Genomic DNA, 20816 nt, shown 5'->3' on the forward strand with positions numbered 1-20816 from the left:
GACGATGTTGGCGAGCTGAGCATCTTACTGCATCGTCATGCGGTCCAGATCTATGCGTGGAGTCGGCCGGGGAGGTGATGAGGAATTCTTCTGGTGGTTATTGGATAGACTAAGTGATCCATTCATCGGGATTTGGATCTACAGTCCCGGCTATTCGCTTAGTCTGAAATTGTCTAGAGTATTGGTAATAATAGGCAGAAAGTACGAAGGGTGGTGAACAGTAACTCTCATATTATTGGTCCTATCGTATTGAGCCGGTTCATTCAATAAGATATCTTATGTACGATATCTAAGGAGTATCAGATCGCCCAATATCTCCTTTTTCATTCACCGGGCCAAAGGAAGCAGTACTGGCTAACCAATCCAAGTTCCTAAAGTCCGTGATCTTTTAGATTGATATAGGTCTACCTGAGTGGTTTTCATCATGCCGGTCTTAGCCCCCGTGCTAATATCTAGTCTCTCGGGGCTGATTGTCTCAGGAGCAGGAACCTTGACCACCTGCAATTTATGACTAGTATATTGTCCTTCGGCTGCAGTGGAGAAGGGTACTTTACAGCGTAATATTCTACAGTAATCAACACATAGTATTACTATACTCTTGAATAAATCATACATAAGGCACTGATATTGAAGTCTATGTATATATGTGCCAAAGGAAACTGAGGTATCATAGGCCGATTGTTAGTATATATCAAGATATACATTGATGCTTGTGCCTATGAAATGATAGCTGTCCTGTTATTGACTAGAATTGACTCTGGGAGGATTTCTGTCTCGTTTCTCGAGCAAGTCTTACAAGCCCAGAATCTTGCTAGTATCTTTTTTTTGACTAGTCGGTACAGGTACCTGCCGAAGCTCCGCGGTTTACAATGATTGAGCAGGCGGCCCGGATTGACGAAGGGGCTCCAGATGACCATCACCGATGCAGCACCTGGTGAAGGAATCGGATGAGCCGGTGCGGAGAAGATACGGGCAGTGTGTTTCTAAACTCTGACTGCAGATCCCCTCTCACTCAGCTGGGGCCCACGCTTTTGGATTGGATATTTCTGAGAAGGACTAGGCGAAACCGCGTTTCTACAGAAAGGGAAACCTCGCTGCCCGGTTACTCTGAGCTACGGACGGTGTGGTTGCTTATCCGAATAAGCTGCAGTGCCAAGCGTGGGAAGCTGCTTGCGACTGGATGACGGCCATTACCCCTCATTCCGTAGGCATTGAACCGTACAATTCCTTATGCGTATATCAGTGAATAATCATGCAGATCAGATACCAGATGAGACCCTGGTGTCGGAGTTAATGATTGGGGCTGATCGACTGAGCGGGTAGATTGGCTCTGTAAATTGATAGCATATGCAAGTTCGGGATCTGTGCGGTATCTCCTACATGCAGTGATATCCCATCCCAGTAATACGACCAGCATACGACTCCCATGCAATCAGCAATCCTGCTGTCACCTTTGCCACTGCGGAGATATCGGACCCTGGTCAATGGAGTTTCGGGTAAATGCCCTCAATCTATACCAGAAGGTATAGTGGAATCGGCGAAGTGTATGCTGCATAATTCCTTCATCCCCGATCATATGATACTACGCAGCATGAATCTGGATGCAGGCTGTCCATCAGGTGCTTTATGGCACTACCACAGCAGCTGATCCCAGTGAAGGTGCGTGATTCTCAGGCATGAGACACAGTGCTCCATCGGGGTGCAGTATCCCGAGCATCCCCTTCAAGTGGTAATTCGTTGAGTCTCTCCACCATGACACTCCCCGAAACCGTTAAAGAGACTTCCAATCCCTGGCCTTCGAACAGGTTCTATCCCGCTTGCTTCAGCATCTCGCCCCAGTACCTTCACCGAGTATCACATACCGCATACTACGTTCCCCTACCGTTCTCAAAATGTCTCCCGGCAGAATTGATCAATCCAATGTCGTTGCGGACATTGACATGAGCGATCTTTACCCAGCTCCCTTTCCCGATGATGTCCCTATCGTCGAGCTGGAGACCATCTCGCTGGCCAAGCTCCTCGCAAAAGACCCTGCGGAGGCTCAGCGCATGTTTGCTATCTGCCAGGATCCGGGATTCTTCTATCTCGACCTGACGGACCATCCCGATGGGTTGCAGATGCTTCGCAACGTAGTCAGCTGCTGTCGATTAGGTCAGAGTATTTTTCCCCAGCTGCCGATGGCAGAAAAGAAGGCATTTAAAACGAGAGACCGCATTGGGGTCTTCGATATGGGGTAAGTGTATTGCCTGCCAGAAAGGCTTCCTCTGGGCGGGAGGATAGCGAAGGGAAGATTCCCTAACTTCATCAATTTTTAGATACTTCACGAAGGATGTCTTACCCGACGGAGAGCCTCGCTACAGTGAGACCATCAATGTAGGTCACTTACCCTTCTCTCATCCTTCTCGATTTCTAGTCTCCGTGCCCTGGAAGGGAGGCCACAGAATTCGACCTTCAGCTGACGACCTGGGCCATAATCCAGATCCCAATGACTGAGCTCTTTGCTCCACCCAGTGAACATCGAAAAGATTTTCAATTACCCTCCTGGCTGGCCCCACATGTGGACCTGTACCGCAGGACCATGCAGCAGGGTAATCAGCTCGCCAATGTAATTTTCGGCGTCTTAGAAGATGCCTTCCAGCTGAAGCCTGGCACGATCACTTCGGCCCACCGACTGGAAGACCCCTCGAGTGACTTCCTCCGGCTGCTGCGCTACACGGGCCTCAAGCCAGGCATCGTGGACCAGCTGACGTTCCCCGCCCACAAAGACGCCATCAGCCTGGCCATTCTCTTCACCTGGCTGGGCGGGCTCCAGATCCCCGCCGCGAATGCCACCTGGTTGGGGCCCGAAACGGTCACGGAAGACAGCTGGCGCTGGGTCAAGCCCGTGCCGGGTACGGCCATCGTCAACCTCGGCGATGCGATGGAGATTATGACGAACAAGGTTCTGAAATCGGGGTTGCACCGCGTGGTGCGGGCTCCTGGTCTCCAAGCGCCCTTTGACAAGTACAGCGTGCTGATTGGCACGCGGCCGAATAACTGCCTGCCGATGGTCCCATTCTCAGGCAGTCCGCTCATCCCGGCACCAACTGCGGAGCAGCAGCAGGCGCCGGTGCTGACGAGTCAGGAGTGGGGGAGGAGCAAGATCGTGGGTCTGGAGAACTTACTCAAAAGGCGAGATGAGAATAAGGAAGTATTGACCTTCCAGGCTTGAATAACTCTGTCAGTTAGGCAGAAGGGACAAGGCGTATATCTAGTATTAGGACAGTAGCAATCTATGTCGTCGGTATGGATAGTGGAATAGTATATTGGGGTTCAGATCTTGTTGGCATTGATACAATTTGATATGAGCTATCTACCGTCACTGGTTTGCTGTAGTACAGTAACCTGCTATGGAAAAATTTCCTTCACTATAGCTAGAAGATATTGTAAATACTATGCTGATGTGACTGCTGATGTGAGGCATTGTCACCGAATAATTCCGGCATCTAAAACCGCACCAATAATTAGTGGCTTCTTCGGCCCGAAAGCCCCACACGATTTTAATTTCAATGGAAGTAGCTGAGGAGCACATTTCTCGGGATCTGAAAGTCGTCTTAGCGAGTCTGGATCCTCTGTCTTGATTGGCGGCCCCTTTGAAATCGGCTGAAGAGGGGGTTTATACGAGTGTAACCCTGCGAGGCTCCTCAGGCATTGCTTCTTCCTGCCCTTCGCTCCACTCGCTGATGCCAGGAGATTCGACAACACACCTGAATCCACGGGAGACCTTCTCGTTGGACATTTGGACGCTCGAGATGGGCGTATCCCCGCCTCGGCTTACCCCGAACTACCCACTACCCCTTTGCCCCCGCGGTTCGTCCACGCTGGCCTGGCTCTAGCTTGTTTGCCGAGCTGAGAGGAGTCAGCTGCACCTACTGTACTAATTTATATGATTCACTTCAATTCAATCCAGTCTAGTACAACTACCGTGTACGATACAGTAAGAACGTACCATTCATGCGGCCAGAATCTGCATATCTTGCATCCAAGAAGGCACCCAGGAGTGTCAACCATCCCTCTTAGGTACAGTGTGTAGAGACAGTGAAAACTACCAACTACCAAGGTACGACCTTCATCTCTCCTTCCACAAATTCCCAATACGAACCTCCCTCAAACTTGCCCTCATCATCTCCCAACAACTGCACCACCACCTCCGCCCCATCTTCGGGCGACCGCCCATTGGGCCACCAGTTCGTGAACGCTGTCTTCAACGCCCCCGGTGCACAGGCATAGTACCGGATGCGCGGCTTTCCACCACTTCCGGTCGATTCAGCCTCCTCCTTCTCGATGCGATCATTCTCGGCCACTTGCATGTGGACCGTCAATCCGTTCATGCCGATCTTGCTGGCCCCATAGGCGGGCGCACGGCCCATCTTTTTGGTCAGTGAGTTTTGGATGCTCCCGAGCCCGGAGGAGATGTTGATCACTTTGGGACCGGAAGATTGATAGAGCAGCGGCGTGAATGCTGTGGTCATCAGCGCGACGGAGGTGATGTTGACGTTGAGGATCTCGTTGTAGGTGGCGCGCGCGGCGGGAAGATCCGTGGCGGAGGGAAGACGGATGATGCCCGCGTTGTTGATCAGGACTATTTTTATTGTGTTATTACTCAGAATTCATGAGTGCTTTCTGTTACGTTCCCTTCTGCATTGCTGATTGGGTGTAGGAAAGTGGGAAAGGAAGATGAGGTGAGATTGGAGCGGGGAATGGGATAGTGACGGGGAATGCTGGGGTATCACATCTTCTGATGAAAGAACATCCAAGTGTCACCACTTGTGCAGAAGGCTCACACTTACCATCCAATCTACCGTAAGTGGACGTCACCTTGTCCACCACAGCGGTGATCTGCTCGTCCTTGGTCACATCCAACTGCACCAGATCAATCGCCGCCGTCACCCCCAGATCGCGCAGCTTCTGCACTGCCTGCTGGCCGGCGCCCAGGTCGCGACTGCACAGAATGTATTTGTGGGTGGGATAACGCAGCGCGGCCACCTGGATGATGGCAAAGCCCAGTCCCTGGTTGGCACCGGTACAGAGGACGACCTTTTCGGACATTGTCGCTGCGGTAGAGGTAACTAGCGGCGAGGTGTAACTGAATTCTCAGCAGCGGCCGAGTTCGGAACGATAATGTAGGAGAAGCCTGCGGGGCGGAAAAACTAGTGCTTATTGAAGCTGAACCAGATGTGGAACGAGTGATTCCTTCGAAGAAAGGTCTGGTGAAGCTCTCTCTCTTTAACCAGCTCCAACGGCGATCGGGGATCAGTGGAGGGGGAGGGGAATGTCGGGGTTTGACGGAATTAAGCCTGACATAGAACCGAGCCAGGTTAGAGAAATTTGTCGGAGTTTGGCGGATTTAAGCCCAGATTAGGCCCGAGCGAGGCGTGAGAAGAGAAGTGAGCCCGCATCAGGTCGAGAAATGCAGAGCGTTGTTCATTCAGCCTGGTCCTGCAGATCAGCAAAGCCCCTGTCACTTTTGGCGGGCCAATCTGTATAGAGATTTATATAGTGGCTCCCGTGGCTTGCCTGACTCGTTAGTATGGGGCTCATTCCACCATTAGATGCATTAGATTTGACCAATCGGGGATGCCCGATGGTTCTTCGACTAGAAGCTTAGCGCTTATTGATTAAATAGTTACGCTCTAGTGTAATACGCCTTCTCCGCCATTTCCGTGCACTAATCAGCAACGGCTAGGATGCCAACAGATCCATATCCGAAGTCGTCATTGGATGTACCAGAATGATCGCGAGGTTTCAGCCGAGTATTGCTAGATACTATCCCATAGATAGTACCTATCCCACGGATAGTCTCAATATTGCTTTTCCTTTTCATCCGAGTAAGACGTAGGTCGCTCATTCACCACCTCTGGTGACAGATAGCCCGAGGAAGCCCTGGTATAAGACAGGCGCTGGCACACGGTTCAATGGCACTCGACAGGCACAATAGCATCATCAAACCAACATGCGCATATCGCGGTTGCTGACCCTAGGAAGTGTCTGGCATCTACTGCCAGTCGTCTTCGCAGGTTTCCCCGCCGCCAACCTCTCGTCGGTCCTATTGTCACCCCTGCTGGGCCTCTCCCCTGCCACGGAGATATTCTCCCCTTCCGATGCGGACTGGACCAATGAGACCCAGCGATGGACTCTCCATGATAGTCCGACTTACCTTGCAGCTGTGAAACCTGCCACGGAGAGGGACGTTCAGAAGCTGGTAGGCTGAAGGGAATTGATGTACCACCATGCATAGTAAGCTAAGAATCCGCAGGTTGCGTTTGCTGCCAAGAGCAACATTTCCTTTCTGGCCACTGGCGGCGCCCATGGGTTTACCACCTCCTACGGTACGCTTCAGAATGGTATTATGTTAGACCTCAGTAATTTTCGCAATGTCTCGGTGGATGCTGCCGCCAATACCATGCGCATCGGGGCCGCCGTGCGGTTCGGGGATGTGTACGAGCCTTTGTACAATGCCGGGAAAGAAATCAGTACGTTTCTGCTGTTTTTCGCTCTGACAATGTCCCTCTGAGCTGATCAGTTCTTTTCCACGTCGCCAGCAACCGGTACCTCCTCCTGCGTGGGCATGTTAGGCGCCACGCTCGGTGGTGGCCTCGGTCGATACAATGGCATCCACGGGATGATCCTCGATGCCCTCATCAGTGTGCGTCTTATTATCGCCACCGGGGAGATCATCACCGCCTCGACGACCAAGAACGCAGACCTCTTCTGGGCCGTGCGCGGTGCCGGCTTCAACTACGGAATCGTCATTGAGGCGACGTACCGCATCACCGATCTCACCTCGCAGTACGTGACCAACGCCGACTTCGCTTTCCCCATGAACGCCAGCACCGCCCTCCTGACCTACCTCAAATCCTTCGAGACAGCCATGCCAGAGAAGCTGTCTCTCATTTCCTACGTCACCTATGTCGCCGCGTACGGCGGCCTGAGCTTCACCTTCAATGCCGTCTACGCCGGCCCCAAAGACGAGCTCGACCAGCTTCTGGCCCCGCTGCTCCGCGACGCAACGCCCGTTCGAGAGAACATCACCGTCGTGCCCTGGAAAGATCTAACCTACACGGCCTTCTTTGCCGCCGAGCCCAGCATGGCCGCCTGCACCAAGGGTTTGTATCGGAACGTCTACGGCGGCAGCGTCAAGTCTTATGACATCTCCAGCTTCAACACCTTCTTCACCGAGATGCAGGACTTCTATCTCGAATATCCGGATGCGCAATCTAGCGTGTTTTTTATCGAGCATTTTCCCAAGGCGAAGGTCTTGTCCGTCCCGGACAAGGCCACTGCCTATCCGTATAGGGATATCACAGCTCATTTGTAGGTCTTCCCCTCCCCTCCCCCTAGTTTTGCCTTCGATGCAATGCATAGGATGAATGCCCGACTGATAAATTCCCACGCATTTCAGACTCTGGAATTTCGGATACCCCGCCGGCGACCTGGAAGGACCGGTCAATGCCTTCGGGGTCAAGGCGCGCGCAGACCTCCAAGCGAGTAGTGGGTTCTCGCCACAGCAGATCTACGTCAACTACGCTCACGGGGATGAGGCATCCGAGATACTGTACAGTGCGCGGAATCTGCCACGGTTACGCAAACTGAAGGAGGTGTGGGATCCGGAGAATGTGTTTCGGTTTAATGAGCCTGTGGTTTAGTTGATATTCTATCCCGGATACTCGGGAAGATGAGGGAGGTAGGTAGGGAAGGTGAGATGCCAGAGGATACTAAAGGGGCTATCACTTGCTATAAGTCTAGAGAGATCTACCGGTGGGCTTATTATAGACGTCATTTGTAGGCTATTGGAACTTCTCCTAGGGTCACTCAGATGAGGGGTATCAAATATTCCGCCAACAAGTGGATGTATTGCGTCCAGCTTGCTCAACCAGACCGGATCACAATACACTCACTATTGGGGTATGTTCAGTTTTGTTGCCAGTGTGGAAATACAGCTGCACGAGTCTAAGCAGAGGCCCAGTGTTATATAAATTCACGTAATAGCAGTGATTAATTCCTACTACACGCTAATCCTCCTCGCGTGGTCTCTCCGCAGTATATATTTTACTACTTGGTACAGCTTGGTTACTCCCAGTTACTACTCGGATTGCAAACGCCTTTCCAGTCAATATCGCCTTGGAACTTATACTCTTGTACTATAAAAATATGGAGAGTCTCTGGATTGCATGTCTTTGTATGTTCTACATAGGGTTTGTATCAGGGTTTTGAAAGATGCATAATCCGATACTTGGCCGCCTTTAGTGAAACTAAATTGATATTGAACAAGGGAGAATCCACTCCCCAAGACCTACATTCACTGCTCTTCTAACACGGGTGTTGCTCGCAGCGTCTTCAATCCTGAAGAAAACTTATTATAGTATTCTATGGGAGTTATTTTAAATAAAGTTTGGCGCCAGTTCTTCTCCCAGCAGTCACAGTGAACGGGATATTATGGAACGAATAGCCAATAATTTGGGAACAGTTCGCAAATGATGATTATATAATATATCAGGCAACTAATCTGAAAAACAAGAAGACCTCCGCAGGGCAAGTTTACTGGTCCTGATATTACATGCTATAACAACCTAGTACTAGCTGGGTATATACATCAATTTCGTGATCGAACTCATTATCAATAAGTACTTTGACCATCTATGTAAGTTGATATATTATGTGCAAGCGTTCTAGGCCTTCTTTGAGTAAGTGGCCAACATTGGCTAGTATATCTTGAGCTGGAGATATTCAATATAACTTCCACTTATAATTCCTTTGAGATATACTGGGTGACCGCAGTTTCAAGCAGCAATCTCCAGAAGATGCACACGGTCGCAATGCCAACCTAATATATTGCTTATCGTAGAATACCTGTCTTGAAGCAGTATTCTAGAAATATCTACTAGTTCGACGCCAGAGATCTTACATGAACACCCTTCTCAATCATTGTCTATCTGGTTAAGTATTTATTTGCACTGGCTTAATAAGCATCAAAGACTAACTAAGACTGGCTGACAGCGGACTCAAAAAGCGCTTCCAGACGCTTCCCTTCACTGTCTGCTAGCTCTTCGAAAGTCTGAGCGGTGCCTATCGGATGGTACGGGAAGGGGCTGTATACATTGTTAGAATGCCCAACAACCTCGCAAGAGTGGCTACTTACCCGTATTACGGAACCCAAGTGATTCGGCAGTTGGGATCTGTCTGCTGTCTCGACTTGACAATTCGAAGCCAGAGGCTTTCGAAGAATTGCCGCTCCGCGCCAAATGCAGGATTTAGAGGCTCAGGGCATTGTGACGACTGGGTTGTTCCCATGCGTGCATGGATATGGCGGACCTGGGATATATGTCAGTTATTGGTTGTAGCCGAGCCAGGAAGCAAGCATACATGAGGGATCAGGCGGTCCAGGATCTCACGGTCTTCTTCGCCTTGATCAAGGAGTCTCTCACAGACGACCACCCAATGAGAGATATCGGCCGTAACACGTAGTCTGTACCATTAGTATCAGGCTACACTCGAATAGTAGAAGAAAGTACATACTCTGGAACTCTCTGCAAGATGAAAGAGTGATCTACGAGATGGCCGGACTTGCTCGCCGGCTCGGATTCAAGTCTCCAGAAATTGATGTTTTGGTAGATGGCTCCCCTGACCATCAGATTGCATGGGCAGCTCTACTGCAGGCCAGGAAATCTAATTGGTTCTGATATAATACCCGACAGTTCAATATCCTGGTAAACTGAATTGCTGAGTGTTTTGCAATAACAGTGTCTTATGAATCTGATATAGGACATAATCTTCTTGCAGACAGTACTATGAAATCCCGGGTTTGCTGCAGGATGCTATGAAAATGAATCTATAAGTAAAATAGTCCTTTGCTCTTCCTGGACCATTTATATACTGATGATATTAAAGTCATTGACATGATTACTAGCTTTTATATCTGCTGCTGTGTCTATTTCCTTCTTCAGAAGATTTATATGACCTGGACCTACTGGCAGTGACTGGGCCGGAGAGTCTCCCGGGGATATTCTCCAGTTGTTGTTGTTTATTGGAGAAGATAGTCCATCTAGTAATTATAAATCTGCTCTGCAAGCAGTTTTATCAAAGAAATTATTTTAATAAGAATAAGAACAGTTACAGGGGCAAGCGGCCTGACAAGATAAGAAGTGATATTCTCTATGCTGCCAGCAGGTACTGAGAGCTGAAAGAAACCGGGATATTATGAACTGATAATGGACACGGAAGGCTCAGATATACAGGCGTCAGTTATATTTAACAAGAGAAGAGAATAATAAATCTGAGGAGTATGATTTTATAAAATTAGAATATCTGAGTATGGAGCCCTTGGATCAGGATATATCTGACTATTATCCCAGAAACTTCCTGACAAAGGCTCATAAGATACATTAATACAGTTTGATCTAGTAACTGCTCTTATACTGCATCCCACACATGGCCCTGCTGCTTTAAAAGAAGTAGATATCTATAACTATTATACAAGAATTTTATTTGAGGAAACCCTGCTTGAGTAGAATTTAGATAATAGATTAACAGTAGAAGATCTATCTCAGGATAATAATCTTGAAGATTAGGTGTGTATTAATTATCTATCATAACTATAGTCTACGGAAATTGAGGACAGTAATTTTTTGAGTATTAGTGGTCCTGCTGGATAATAACCAGTCTTAATTAAATATCTTGACTAACTGATGAGGGCCTAGGAAGAATAGGAAAGACTGAAGAAAAAGTTAGAATATAAGTGACTCGAGAAAGAGCTTGGTCTTTCTTACCAGAAGTAGCCAGTTTTGGAACTGTCAGCTAGATCTCCAGAAAAACAGAATTTACTATTGAGATCTTCTGATGACTAACCGGCGCATGTGATATATAATAGGAACCCGGATGTAGTATAAATTATTATTCTAGAATTGTCTTAAGATTCATTACTAGCTTTTTATCATGAAGAACAGCCGGAGCCTCCAGTGGAGAATCTTGAACATATAGTACCTACTATCCAGGATAATGCCAGCCATCCCCTTGGTCAGGGTCCTCCCGCAGATGATGCTGGGCCGACCTGTGCTGCAGAGGTAGCTGCGGCGGTGAAGTTTGCCTTCGCCAGCAAGCTCTCCCTGGCTGTTTGTGGCGGTGGTCATTCGACTAGCGGTGCATCATCATCAGAAGGCATGCTCATACATCTCGGAAATATGCGAAAGGTCGAAATCAATGAGACCAACATGACTGTGTCGTTTGAGGGGGGATGTGTGTGGGCCGACATTGACAAGCCATTAGAGGCCCGCGGATTAGCTGTCGTCGGGGGTGCAGTCAACCACACCGGGGTTGGGGGGCTGATCCTGGGTGGTGGCCATGGATGGCTGACAGCGAAGCATGGCCTCGCGATCGACAACCTCTTAGAAGTCCAGATCGTTACGGCCGATGGGTGCATCCTTGAAGCCTCTGAAACAGAAAGTGAAGACCTGTTTTGGGCCGTCCGCGGAGCTGGGGCGCAGCTTGGCGTCGTAACGCGATTTCTGTACCGTATCCACCACCAAGAAGAGGTATGGAGCGGGATCCTCGTCTTTGCACCGGATTCCCTACCTGAACTTGTGGCATTCGCAAACGAGTTCCACAACCGAGCTAATCGCGAAGGTCATTGCTTGACTATCGGCGTGGGGCACACGCTGGATGGAACAACCCGTATCCTCACTGCTGTCCCACTTTATCAGGGTTCGGATGGGGAAGCCAAGGGCTACTTCTCAGGACTGCTTGACATGAAACCTATCACGAACTCAACTAGAATGATGTCCATCGCCGAAGTCAACACCTTACAGAACCCATTGTGCGAATACGGAATGCGCCGTCACCAAGGCTCTGCGAATGTCACGATGCCCCTGCAAATAGAAGCTTTTCAGCGAATGGCGGATATGGTCTGGTCGTTCCATGATGACCATCCGAATGTTACTGTTTGCTCCATGGCAGTGGAACTTTTCTCCACCCACAAGCTACGCGAAGTTCCCCAGCATGCTACTGTATACGCCAATCGCGGGGCGTACTATGATGTTGTTACCATCTTTGGATGGACTGATCCCAATCTTGATGTGGCTGTTCGTCGATTTAACGCGAAGTTATGCGCGACGATACGGAATGTCAACGGATATGAGCGTCAATGTCACGGTGAAGGGGACCATCCCGAGAAAGGGCCAGTGGGGCGTTATCTGAATATGGAGAACGAGCCGGTAAAGCCTACTGACGCATATGGAGAAAATTTGGAGAGGCTGAGGATGGTGAAGAATAGGTATGATCAGGAGAACATTTTTCATAAGTGGCATGGCGTGGTCGGTGGAGATTGCGGGAAATGATGGAGAGCTGGACATTTTCGGTATCGATAAATAGGTCTACCACTTACTGGTTCCTCTTATCTAGCATATGAAGTATTGCATCTAATAGCAATCGCTCATGGAATGAGAGTACTCGTCACCAGTTCGCAGGCGGATCCCTGCAAATTAGAACAATATATCAAGGCAGTAGTAGTACGAGCTATGTCCGATAATGGCAGGTCATAAGACCAATACGAGTTGGAGTCCCTTGGACGGGAAATAATGGTATTCCGGGCATTTGGAACCTGTCAAATGTTGTAAAATTGTCCAAGAGACTTCCTACGAGCAAAATGACTTTTTCCCGAAACGGAATAGCATCTATAACATCGGCATGTTCGCATGTTGAGGTAAATGACAGCTGACCCGCAATCTGGACCTGGAAATGCCGCGGATGCTGTTGTAGTAGAGATGTATGGTTCACATCCAGGATATGTATGATGCTGCATGGAATGGCCAAATTCGGCTAAAATTTCCATCAAGCAGGACAGGGGATCTCAAGGACGACACTGTTCTCTCTCTTTGCTTTCCTACATACCCTGACTACTTCAAAGGCGGCAAGCAGACCCTTGCATTAACCCCTCTTCATATAAGCGCCTCCTTGGGCGTCCTTTCCCTTCTTTAGCTGTATCAGTAAAAATGGACGGAGACAACAAAGTGCAAGATTCAACTACTGTAGATATCTCAGTCGCTTCATGTCCTAGCAATCTTGATAAAACTCCCAAGTTATTGAGTGAAATCGCAGAAGATGTTAAACGCTTGGGTACTGATTCCGATGGAATCCGCAAAGCTGCTATATACAAATGTCGACAGTTATTCCTAGCTTTATCGACCCCTCGAGAGATCATGGCTGATCACTGTTGGGGTCAGGTAAGCGCCTCAATTTTGAATATATCTAGGAGGGTACTGATCGCAATAGATCGGAGCTATGATGGCAGTAGGGTTTGGTGTGGACTCAGGATTGTGGGTCTTAATGGCCCAGAATGGAGATAAACCGCAGAGGGTCTCAGACCTGGCATCAAGCATAGGAATCGAACCGAAACTTCTCAGTATGTGCCACCTCAATCAGTGCTACGGACCTCGCTAACTTATCACCGGGTCGTCTTATGCGCCACCTCAGCGCCATGGGTCTCCTCAATGAGGTCGGTGAGGACGAGTACCAGCCCACTAATTATACCAAAGCCCTTAGTCTTCCGCAAATTGGAAATGGATATCTCGGTCTGTGAGTATACTCTACACTTATAGCCCTTGATAAAGTAACCGCTAATGTAGCTATTCCGTTGCGCACTAGCACTTCATGTACCAGTGCTGGCTGTCTAAAATTCCATGGATTCTCTCGCAAGCGTGGATGGACAAACCCAAATAACCCTGAAGACACATCTTTGATGAATGCTTACGGAACTGACAAAGACCTATTCATCTGGGTGAACGAGTTAGGTTATGGAAAGCACCTGAATGATTACTTAGGTGGTTACAATCTCGGTCGCCGATGGTGGATTAACCCTGATGTGTATCCTGTTAAGGAGAGGCTCATTAAAGGCGCTGATCCTAGTCCGGATGCGCCTTTTCTTGTGGACATCGGCGGTAATGTAGGCCACGATCTGGAAAGATTCCGCGCTGCATTTCCAGATGCGCCCGGGAAGCTTATCCTCCAAGACTTACCCATGATGGTTCGCCAAATTAAGGATTTAGATTCATCGATGGTGTGTATGGAGTATGATTTTCGGGATGAGCAACCTGTTAAAGGTGCGTTCGGTCTTTTTCACTTCTTCTCATATCGCGTTTGGGCTAATGCATGGTTTGTATATATCCAGGCGCTCGAGCCTACTACATACACTCAACTTTACATAACTGGTGTGATGATGTATGTGAAACACTACTTAAGCGTGTCAAGGATGCTTTGAAACCCCGGTATAGCAGGCTCTTGATAAATGAATTTGTTGTCCCAGAGACCGGGGCCCACTGGGAAATTACTGGGCTTGACATGATGATGTTGGGGCTGTTCTCCTCTGAACAGCGCACTCGGGCCGCGTGGTATGACTTGATTGAGAGACGAGCTGGTCTGAGGATCGTACAGATCTGGAGCGCTGGTGCTGGGGTGGAAAGCGTGATTGAGTGCGAAGTAACCGATTACGAGGGAAAAGCATGGCATGGAATTCGATGAAGCTACAATTCTGGTTATGCGAGCGACGATTGAAACAAAATGAAGGATGGTGAAATTGTATGTTAGACATCATGAGAACAAAACTGGATGGTTAGAGATCACGCAAAGTCTTCAGAGTAGAATTGCGAGCACTGGTAAAGATCTTTCGAAAAGATAAATAGGGGTATTGCCTCGGCACAGTAGACTTATCCGAGATTTTTTTTTTCCGGACTCTCAGGCGGAAAATAAGCCACACGGAAAAGCCGTCAGTCACAAAGCTGGAGTCGGAAATGTGGAAGACTATAGCCTTGGCAAATTTTCAGAATAGATATATCTTCTCTTAGTACTGGGATAGCTCTCTGGTATATCTTTCAAAGTACATAGCTATAGATAGATTTATATAAAGAGGCACTGCGGGGCTATCAAAAAAATTCCGTCAATGCGGCTCCGTCAACATATTTTCCAGGACCAGGGGTGTTATTTTCCCGGATGGTCTACATGAGGGAACAGGTAGTCTAACTCCCCCAGTCCTGCGATAGCTAAGGAGTCGATTCCTTCCCATTCTGCAGATCCTGAAAGGCCAGGCACAGTAAAGCCATCGTCAGTTAAATCCTGTTCCCATTGGGAAAGATTGCCCTCCGTCATAGGAGGTACCAGGCTGCCACTCCGTGGTTCGCCAGCTATCTCGATTTGATTCAGTGTAGGTTCACCCGGGAGGATTGTTTCCTCGTAGTGTGGAGCCCCAATGTGTGAGATCCTATGATCATGGGGTACAGGCTGATTGACAGCCGTTCGCGCCTCTTGGCGAAGCTCCTCGAGAACGACGACATAGCGCTGTACGAAAGACGAGTGGGAGCTACAGCTAGCGAGATCTTGCTGGGCGCACTCCCCTGTCCGCAGATATTTGAGGCATACTTCCTCGACATTGCCTCTCTGGGCACACAGCTGGATGACTCGGAAATACAGAATCATAATTGCTGAGAACGCGTAGTAATGTGTAAACTGTCCGAAATCAGCTTATACTACCAGCGAAGAAATGATCGCTACGTACCCAGAATGTGTTATACATCCGCCGTTTCTCGCAAAGCTCGCGGATAATCGCGGCAATCCTCATGGCCGCGTCAAGGCAAATCTCGATATAATCGTCGATAGGTTTATTGGACGGGCCATCTCGGGGACTTTCCAGACTGATGATCCCAAAGTTGCGCAGAATAAATGGCCTGTAGAGTAGTATTTGTGCGTGATAGAAGGCCAAGTTCAGCACTGTGTATTGGCGTTGGTACGTCAACATCAAAAGATCCACATTCGGGGTGTCGAGGAAGGCGGAAATCTCTTGACGCCAACTGGTAAGTTCAGCACCGTGTTGAGCGGCAGCAGATACTTCCGCTTGTAAGCCACCTCTGCGAACTCCATATATGTCATGCAGTATGCGACCAATTATGACGGACAACCTAGCATGATAAAGTGGAGCAAGCATTATACTCTGGGTCGTCGACACGGGGGTGAGGATTCGGTCTCTGAGGATCCACGAGTCATCAGCAACAGTAGGAAAGTCTTGATCAATGTCATCATCATGAAATATCCGAGGGCGGCCCAAAGCAGCACTCAGATAGTTATCCAAGCTGTAGGCACACCAGAAGACGCGCTTCCGACATTCAGCTTCGATATGATCGACCTTGGCACCATACTCACGTCTTCTTGCACGGTGCAAACCGATGGTCATGGCAAGTCGAGCAGTGGTTCCGAACAAACTCCAACAGTGGTTAATGCGAGATTGAGATAGAAGATAGAAGCACTGGGCCAGCCGTGCCTGAACGCTGGTTATTCGCACGGGTCCCGTCTCGGCGGAAAGCTGTTGCTCCGAGGCTGTAAAGTAGCCCGCACTGGCCATTCGTGAGTTGATTAAATCTGTTGGAAAGGATTCCGTGCCAGCGAACCTACTAATCGAAGATCGGACGGACGATGGGTCCCTGTCAGGCTGGCCTTGTCTTGCCTGAGCGAAGACCATAAGAACCACTGCCCTTCTTCCCCGCATGCCGGGACTGACTGCCTCCGACTCTTGCACAGCGCGATAGAATTCTTCAACCCAGCCCTCAACCTGGGGCTGATGGAGAAAGCGATGTGTGGGAAAGGCGAAGTCAAAGTACCGGGCCAAGAGCGCATTGGCCTGGTTCCGGGGAGGCAATAGCATGAAGGTCGACTCAACCTCCGGGAGTGGAGAATCTCCGAACGTAAATATCGGCGTGTTAATTGGCAACGCGACATATTTGTGGAGCCTCCGCTGCGCTCGGAGGAGAAAGGATACCCCTGACGAAGGACCGACATAATGACCCTCCAAGTCCGTTTGATGCTCAGGCGAGGCGCGAGAGGGTGGATTGTCTATCTGGTTGTCTGGCATGTTATAGCGCTCCAGGATATGCGCATATGGTGAAGGAGGTGGCCTGCCCCCCTCGGCTGCAGCTTTCTGTTGCTTTTCATTGCCCTGTACTGATGGCTGAGCGATGCGGACCTGAGGGGGCTTGCCCCTGTTATACTCGGCTGTGTACTCGCACGCTTTGTTAGCTTTAAGGCACGTCGGACAGGGTAATGTCCCACTACAGCGCAGTTTCTTCCTACGTTTATTGTGTAAGCTTGCCCTTCAGGGTGAAGGCTCCCAACATTGGCTCACCTTTTGCAGGCATCACAAGCCCGCGTAACTCGGACGCGCTTCTTAGAAATCCGCCGTTTGCTTGCTGGACTGTTTCGCCCCTCCATATGGAATATTGATCAGGCGCTGGTCGAAGAATTATCCGATCACTTATTTCCGGGGGAAGGACTGGCATTTTACATATCCGACTAACAGGGAGCTGTTGATCAGCAAAGGAAGCGGTAACAGAAGGTTTGCGGGGTAAACCTCGGACTATTCCCTTCCAGGCTACAAGTGCTTACCGATTATCCGCAATGGTAGCTGACCTTATACATGATTTTCCTTTATGTTACTGAGCAATACACATGAAGCCTCGCAATTGAGCCTGACCCTCACCCCTGATCTGAGGTATGCATCATGATTTAATTCTATGTACTAAGCCACGGCGCATCTTGAAGAGAAAGTGCGGTCATTCGCTGTTCTGGATCGATAACCAGCATTGAGCGTATCATTGAAAGGAAACTGGTTTTTTCGGGGCCCTCAATACTCTCAATCCATCTCTCCAGTACCGCTGGTGGTCTCTGGGTCCAATCACGGAAGTTGAACTCCTTGTCGAAAAACTGTTGAACAATTTGTGGATCTCCAGATTGCAACAATTCGGGAGGAAAGGGACCAAACAGGGCTTCGATTTCCTCAAGGTGGTGCTTGGTAAGGTAAACACCACCTGTAACATCCGCCCTACCATTGAACATGCGTAAGGCATCCAGGAGCTCGGGTAGAAGGGCGCCTAGGTTCCAAATATCTACCTTGGTTCCCCAGGGTGCCCCAAGTATAACCTCGGGCGCGCGAAGTAATGTAGGCCGAATGAAGTCTGTCAGATGCTTCTCGACCCAACTCGCCGATCCCCAGTCACCTAGTACAACATCCGCCTGAACCAATTCAGAAGCATCATCGAAGTTGTACTCTCCAAGATCGGCAGCTGGGTTTGACAAGGAGTCTTCCAAATACTTATCGATTATAGCTAGATTTCGGAATTTCACCATAATGTTACTTTGTTTGATGTCTGGGCAAATGAGAGTCAACACGAATGTCTTGGTAGATCAATTAGCATATAGACTTACCTGTGTGGATGACACCACAAGCATGTGCGTAGTCCAGGGCAGATAGTAATTGTTTCGTTACTTTCTTCATGATGTGGTTAGGTATCCGGGCACCCTCAAAGAAAAGGGGGAAGGTCTTCATGTCTTCTGCCATTGGCTCCATTACAAGACAGACATGCTGAGTACCCGACCGGCTAATGTAGGTGAAGTCATCAAGAAGGACGGTAATGTGCTGATAGCCTGGATGATTGGGATCCGCCTCGCGTAAGTGCTTCAGTATCTCTAACTCAAAGAGATCATGTTTTCCGTCATAGCAATCTTCCCTCAATAGTTTTATTGCCTTGTAAGATAGTTCCCTATGAAAAACTTAAGATTCTGTGTGTATTGCACGGCGTAGGAAAAGCGTACTTCTGGTCCCGCGCTAGATAGACAGCTGAATAGCGCCCAGCACCCAGTTGCTGTAGTACTCGATATCGCTCGTGTAAGACTTCTCCAATATCAAGAATAATATTGGTGTCAGTACTGAAAGAACCGCTCACAGTAGCCATGGTAGTACAATTTATAGGTGTTGTTCGAGGACGACAGAGAATTTTAGCTCAGAGTTTGGGCGGAAAGAGAATCTGATGTATTTGATGCTTGGTCACACAGGTCACATGCGCAAAGTCCCGAGGTCTCTCGTTTCCTGGGTCAAACAAGGCTGATGTGTATATTAACCAGTAGCTGCTAACTAAATGTTCGCACTAAATGACTGGCTACATAACTCCTCTCGACGGCCAAGCAATGAACAACGAGTTATTAACAAATTACCTAGCTGTGACAAAAATCTCCTACTGTTACCCAGCTAATCCCAATGCAACTCTTACGTGATTTTTCGCCATGTCCCAAAAGCAATATCGCCTAGATATTGTCTGGTTGCTAAATTTGTACTCGAGCATAAAGCGCACTGAAATCTTTATTCAGAATACCAAACTTGAAACACGCGCTCTTTCAGTTTCGCTCCCCTTTCACTACAAGTCGTGACTCTATCTGAACACAAAGAAAGTAGGCGAACTATCAATCAGACGCAAGCAGGTTTACGATATGTAGTAAGTGGATTGCATGGTATCCATGGTTTCCTCGCTCTTCATTGTCCCTACAGTCCGATTACCACTGATGATAGGCTGCTATCTTGAGTGCAATCCTCTGCTAGTCAATGGAGCTTAACCTACAGCGGAATATACATGATAGTGCAATAAAAGCCCCCAAAATATTTTTACTCGAGGAACACAAAGCACCCCATGTTGGTAGTGGAGGAAGCAATGTGCAGTATATAGGCAGGAGAAAAGATGCAAGTATACAATCTCAGGGCCCAAGTAATTGTGCCGCTCGATTTTCATGAAGCTTGTCATATATTATTATTCTTTTATTAGAAGAATTCTTTCTCATATTACCATTCCAAGATGCCCCTCGAGAAGATCACCTATAATAAAGTCTATCAAAAAAGCCCCTCGGCCGACGAGTCAGTGACTGCGCATGCTAAGAGATTAGAAAAGCGTGGGGTGCACGAAGCACAAGTCAGATCGACTCCTGAGTAAAGCTCATCTCTTCTTCGTTTGCTTTGGCTAATGCTAGGTAGTGGAACATGGCACTCAAATAACAATGGCCCGAAAGAGCATTTGACCGTCGATTTCAAGACAGAAGATGGAACCCATATCACTACGCATCACGTGTACAGGTCCTAAGAGTCTGCGAAAGATGCCAAAAGATAGCCCTGAGAGAGAGAATGATGAGACTTGGACTGCCTCACACATGCCGCCGTGGCCTGGGCGGGTATATACTCTCTATATGATCATTATCATTCTTGCTTCTTATAGCATCTATTGCTGTTGTGCTATGCTTAACACCGTACATCTCTTCTGTTTCGCGGAAATTCTCCGATGATATATTACATGTGCGGCTATGATGCATTTCAACTGATTAGTCATGAAACAAAACTATAGTTACAGTAACTGTAGATGCAAAAGGCCAAGTGCAACACAGCGGCAATGCAGGCTGGAGCAAGCGTAGCAAAGATGCAGCGGACTGCCTTATATTGCGTAATGACAAGCCCACTAATGCTCAATGCTACATAGGTCTGGTATGGTCTGCATGGGTCATTGCTTGGCTATGCTATATACAACTTGAGATAATCTTAAACCACCAGAGTTTCTGTCTCACGAAAGATACGCTTCTTCGAGGTTTTGTCAACCAGGTCATGAGTAATGTGTCAGTAGATTGCTCGACCCGAAGGAATGCATACATGACCTCCTGCTTCGTTACAGATACATTATAGTATTGAAGGTCTTGCTCGGCTGAAATGTAGGACCGGTCACGGGTGAGATATTCATTATCATACCTCCTTCAAATCCTGCCTCCTATGTCGGATTAATTTCTTCTTGAACTACCGTTTGGCTTCTGCTCTCTGTTTGGGTTGACATCAGAGTAAATAGACCTGGTGCTGCCAGATACCCCGTGAGATCTCGTTTGCCACTCCAAGAAATATCTCCACGGATACATGCAAACATCCATCGACATTCTTGGTATGG

The 20816-nt window shown here is 48.5% G+C and overlaps 8 protein-coding genes across 8 annotated transcripts; 4 read left to right on the forward strand and 4 right to left on the reverse strand.

Annotated features, from left to right (window-relative positions):
• Positions 1-1892: 1892 nt before the first annotated feature.
• AtWU_10409 (2-oxoglutarate-dependent dioxygenase) lies at positions 1893-3211 on the forward strand (the record flags this gene model as incomplete). The annotated part of the gene is made up of 3 exons (XM_035505513.1): positions 1893-2233; positions 2316-2373; positions 2480-3211. The coding sequence occupies 3 exons, from the start codon at positions 1893-1895 to the stop codon at positions 3209-3211; spliced, it is 1131 nt and encodes a 376-aa protein (XP_035361406.1).
• Positions 3212-4091: 880 nt separating this feature from the next.
• AtWU_10410 (short chain dehydrogenase/reductase family protein) lies at positions 4092-5088 on the reverse strand (the record flags this gene model as incomplete). The annotated part of the gene is made up of 2 exons (XM_035505514.1): positions 4092-4621; positions 4830-5088. 2 exons carry the CDS (start codon positions 5086-5088, stop codon positions 4092-4094), a joined length of 789 nt encoding a protein of 262 aa, XP_035361407.1.
• A 904-nt stretch (positions 5089-5992) lies between these two features.
• Positions 5993-7685, forward strand: AtWU_10411 (FAD-binding oxidoreductase; the record flags this gene model as incomplete). The annotated part of the gene is made up of 4 exons (XM_035505515.1): positions 5993-6241; positions 6296-6512; positions 6582-7353; positions 7442-7685. 4 exons carry the CDS (start codon positions 5993-5995, stop codon positions 7683-7685), a joined length of 1482 nt encoding a protein of 493 aa, XP_035361408.1.
• A 1334-nt stretch (positions 7686-9019) lies between these two features.
• Positions 9020-9668, reverse strand: AtWU_10412 (xylose isomerase-like protein; the record flags this gene model as incomplete). The annotated part of the gene is made up of 4 exons (XM_035505516.1): positions 9020-9128; positions 9188-9351; positions 9403-9505; positions 9556-9668. The coding sequence occupies 4 exons, from the start codon at positions 9666-9668 to the stop codon at positions 9020-9022; spliced, it is 489 nt and encodes a 162-aa protein (XP_035361409.1).
• A 1548-nt stretch (positions 9669-11216) lies between these two features.
• Positions 11217-12368, forward strand: AtWU_10413 (FAD-binding domain-containing protein; the record flags this gene model as incomplete). Its single annotated transcript, XM_035505517.1, has 1 exon — positions 11217-12368. One exon carries the CDS (start codon positions 11217-11219, stop codon positions 12366-12368), a length of 1152 nt encoding a protein of 383 aa, XP_035361410.1.
• A 1139-nt stretch (positions 12369-13507) lies between these two features.
• AtWU_10414 (O-methyltransferase) lies at positions 13508-14547 on the forward strand (the record flags this gene model as incomplete). The annotated part of the gene is made up of 3 exons (XM_035505518.1): positions 13508-13605; positions 13675-14129; positions 14198-14547. 3 exons carry the CDS (start codon positions 13508-13510, stop codon positions 14545-14547), a joined length of 903 nt encoding a protein of 300 aa, XP_035361411.1.
• A 456-nt stretch (positions 14548-15003) lies between these two features.
• On the reverse strand, positions 15004-17280 carry AtWU_10415 (Zn(II)2Cys6 transcription factor; the record flags this gene model as incomplete). Its single annotated transcript, XM_035505519.1, has 3 exons — positions 15004-15528; positions 15578-17138; positions 17195-17280. The coding sequence occupies 3 exons, from the start codon at positions 17278-17280 to the stop codon at positions 15004-15006; spliced, it is 2172 nt and encodes a 723-aa protein (XP_035361412.1).
• A 300-nt stretch (positions 17281-17580) lies between these two features.
• AtWU_10416 (kinase-like protein) lies at positions 17581-18800 on the reverse strand (the record flags this gene model as incomplete). The annotated part of the gene is made up of 3 exons (XM_035505520.1): positions 17581-18215; positions 18274-18608; positions 18661-18800. 3 exons carry the CDS (start codon positions 18798-18800, stop codon positions 17581-17583), a joined length of 1110 nt encoding a protein of 369 aa, XP_035361413.1.
• Between the last annotated feature and the right edge of the window lie 2016 nt (positions 18801-20816).

This window comes from Aspergillus tubingensis, assembly GCF_013340325.1.
Source record: "Aspergillus tubingensis WU-2223L DNA, scaffold_13, whole genome shotgun sequence".
Lineage (NCBI taxonomy): Eukaryota > Fungi > Ascomycota > Eurotiomycetes > Eurotiales > Aspergillaceae > Aspergillus > Aspergillus tubingensis.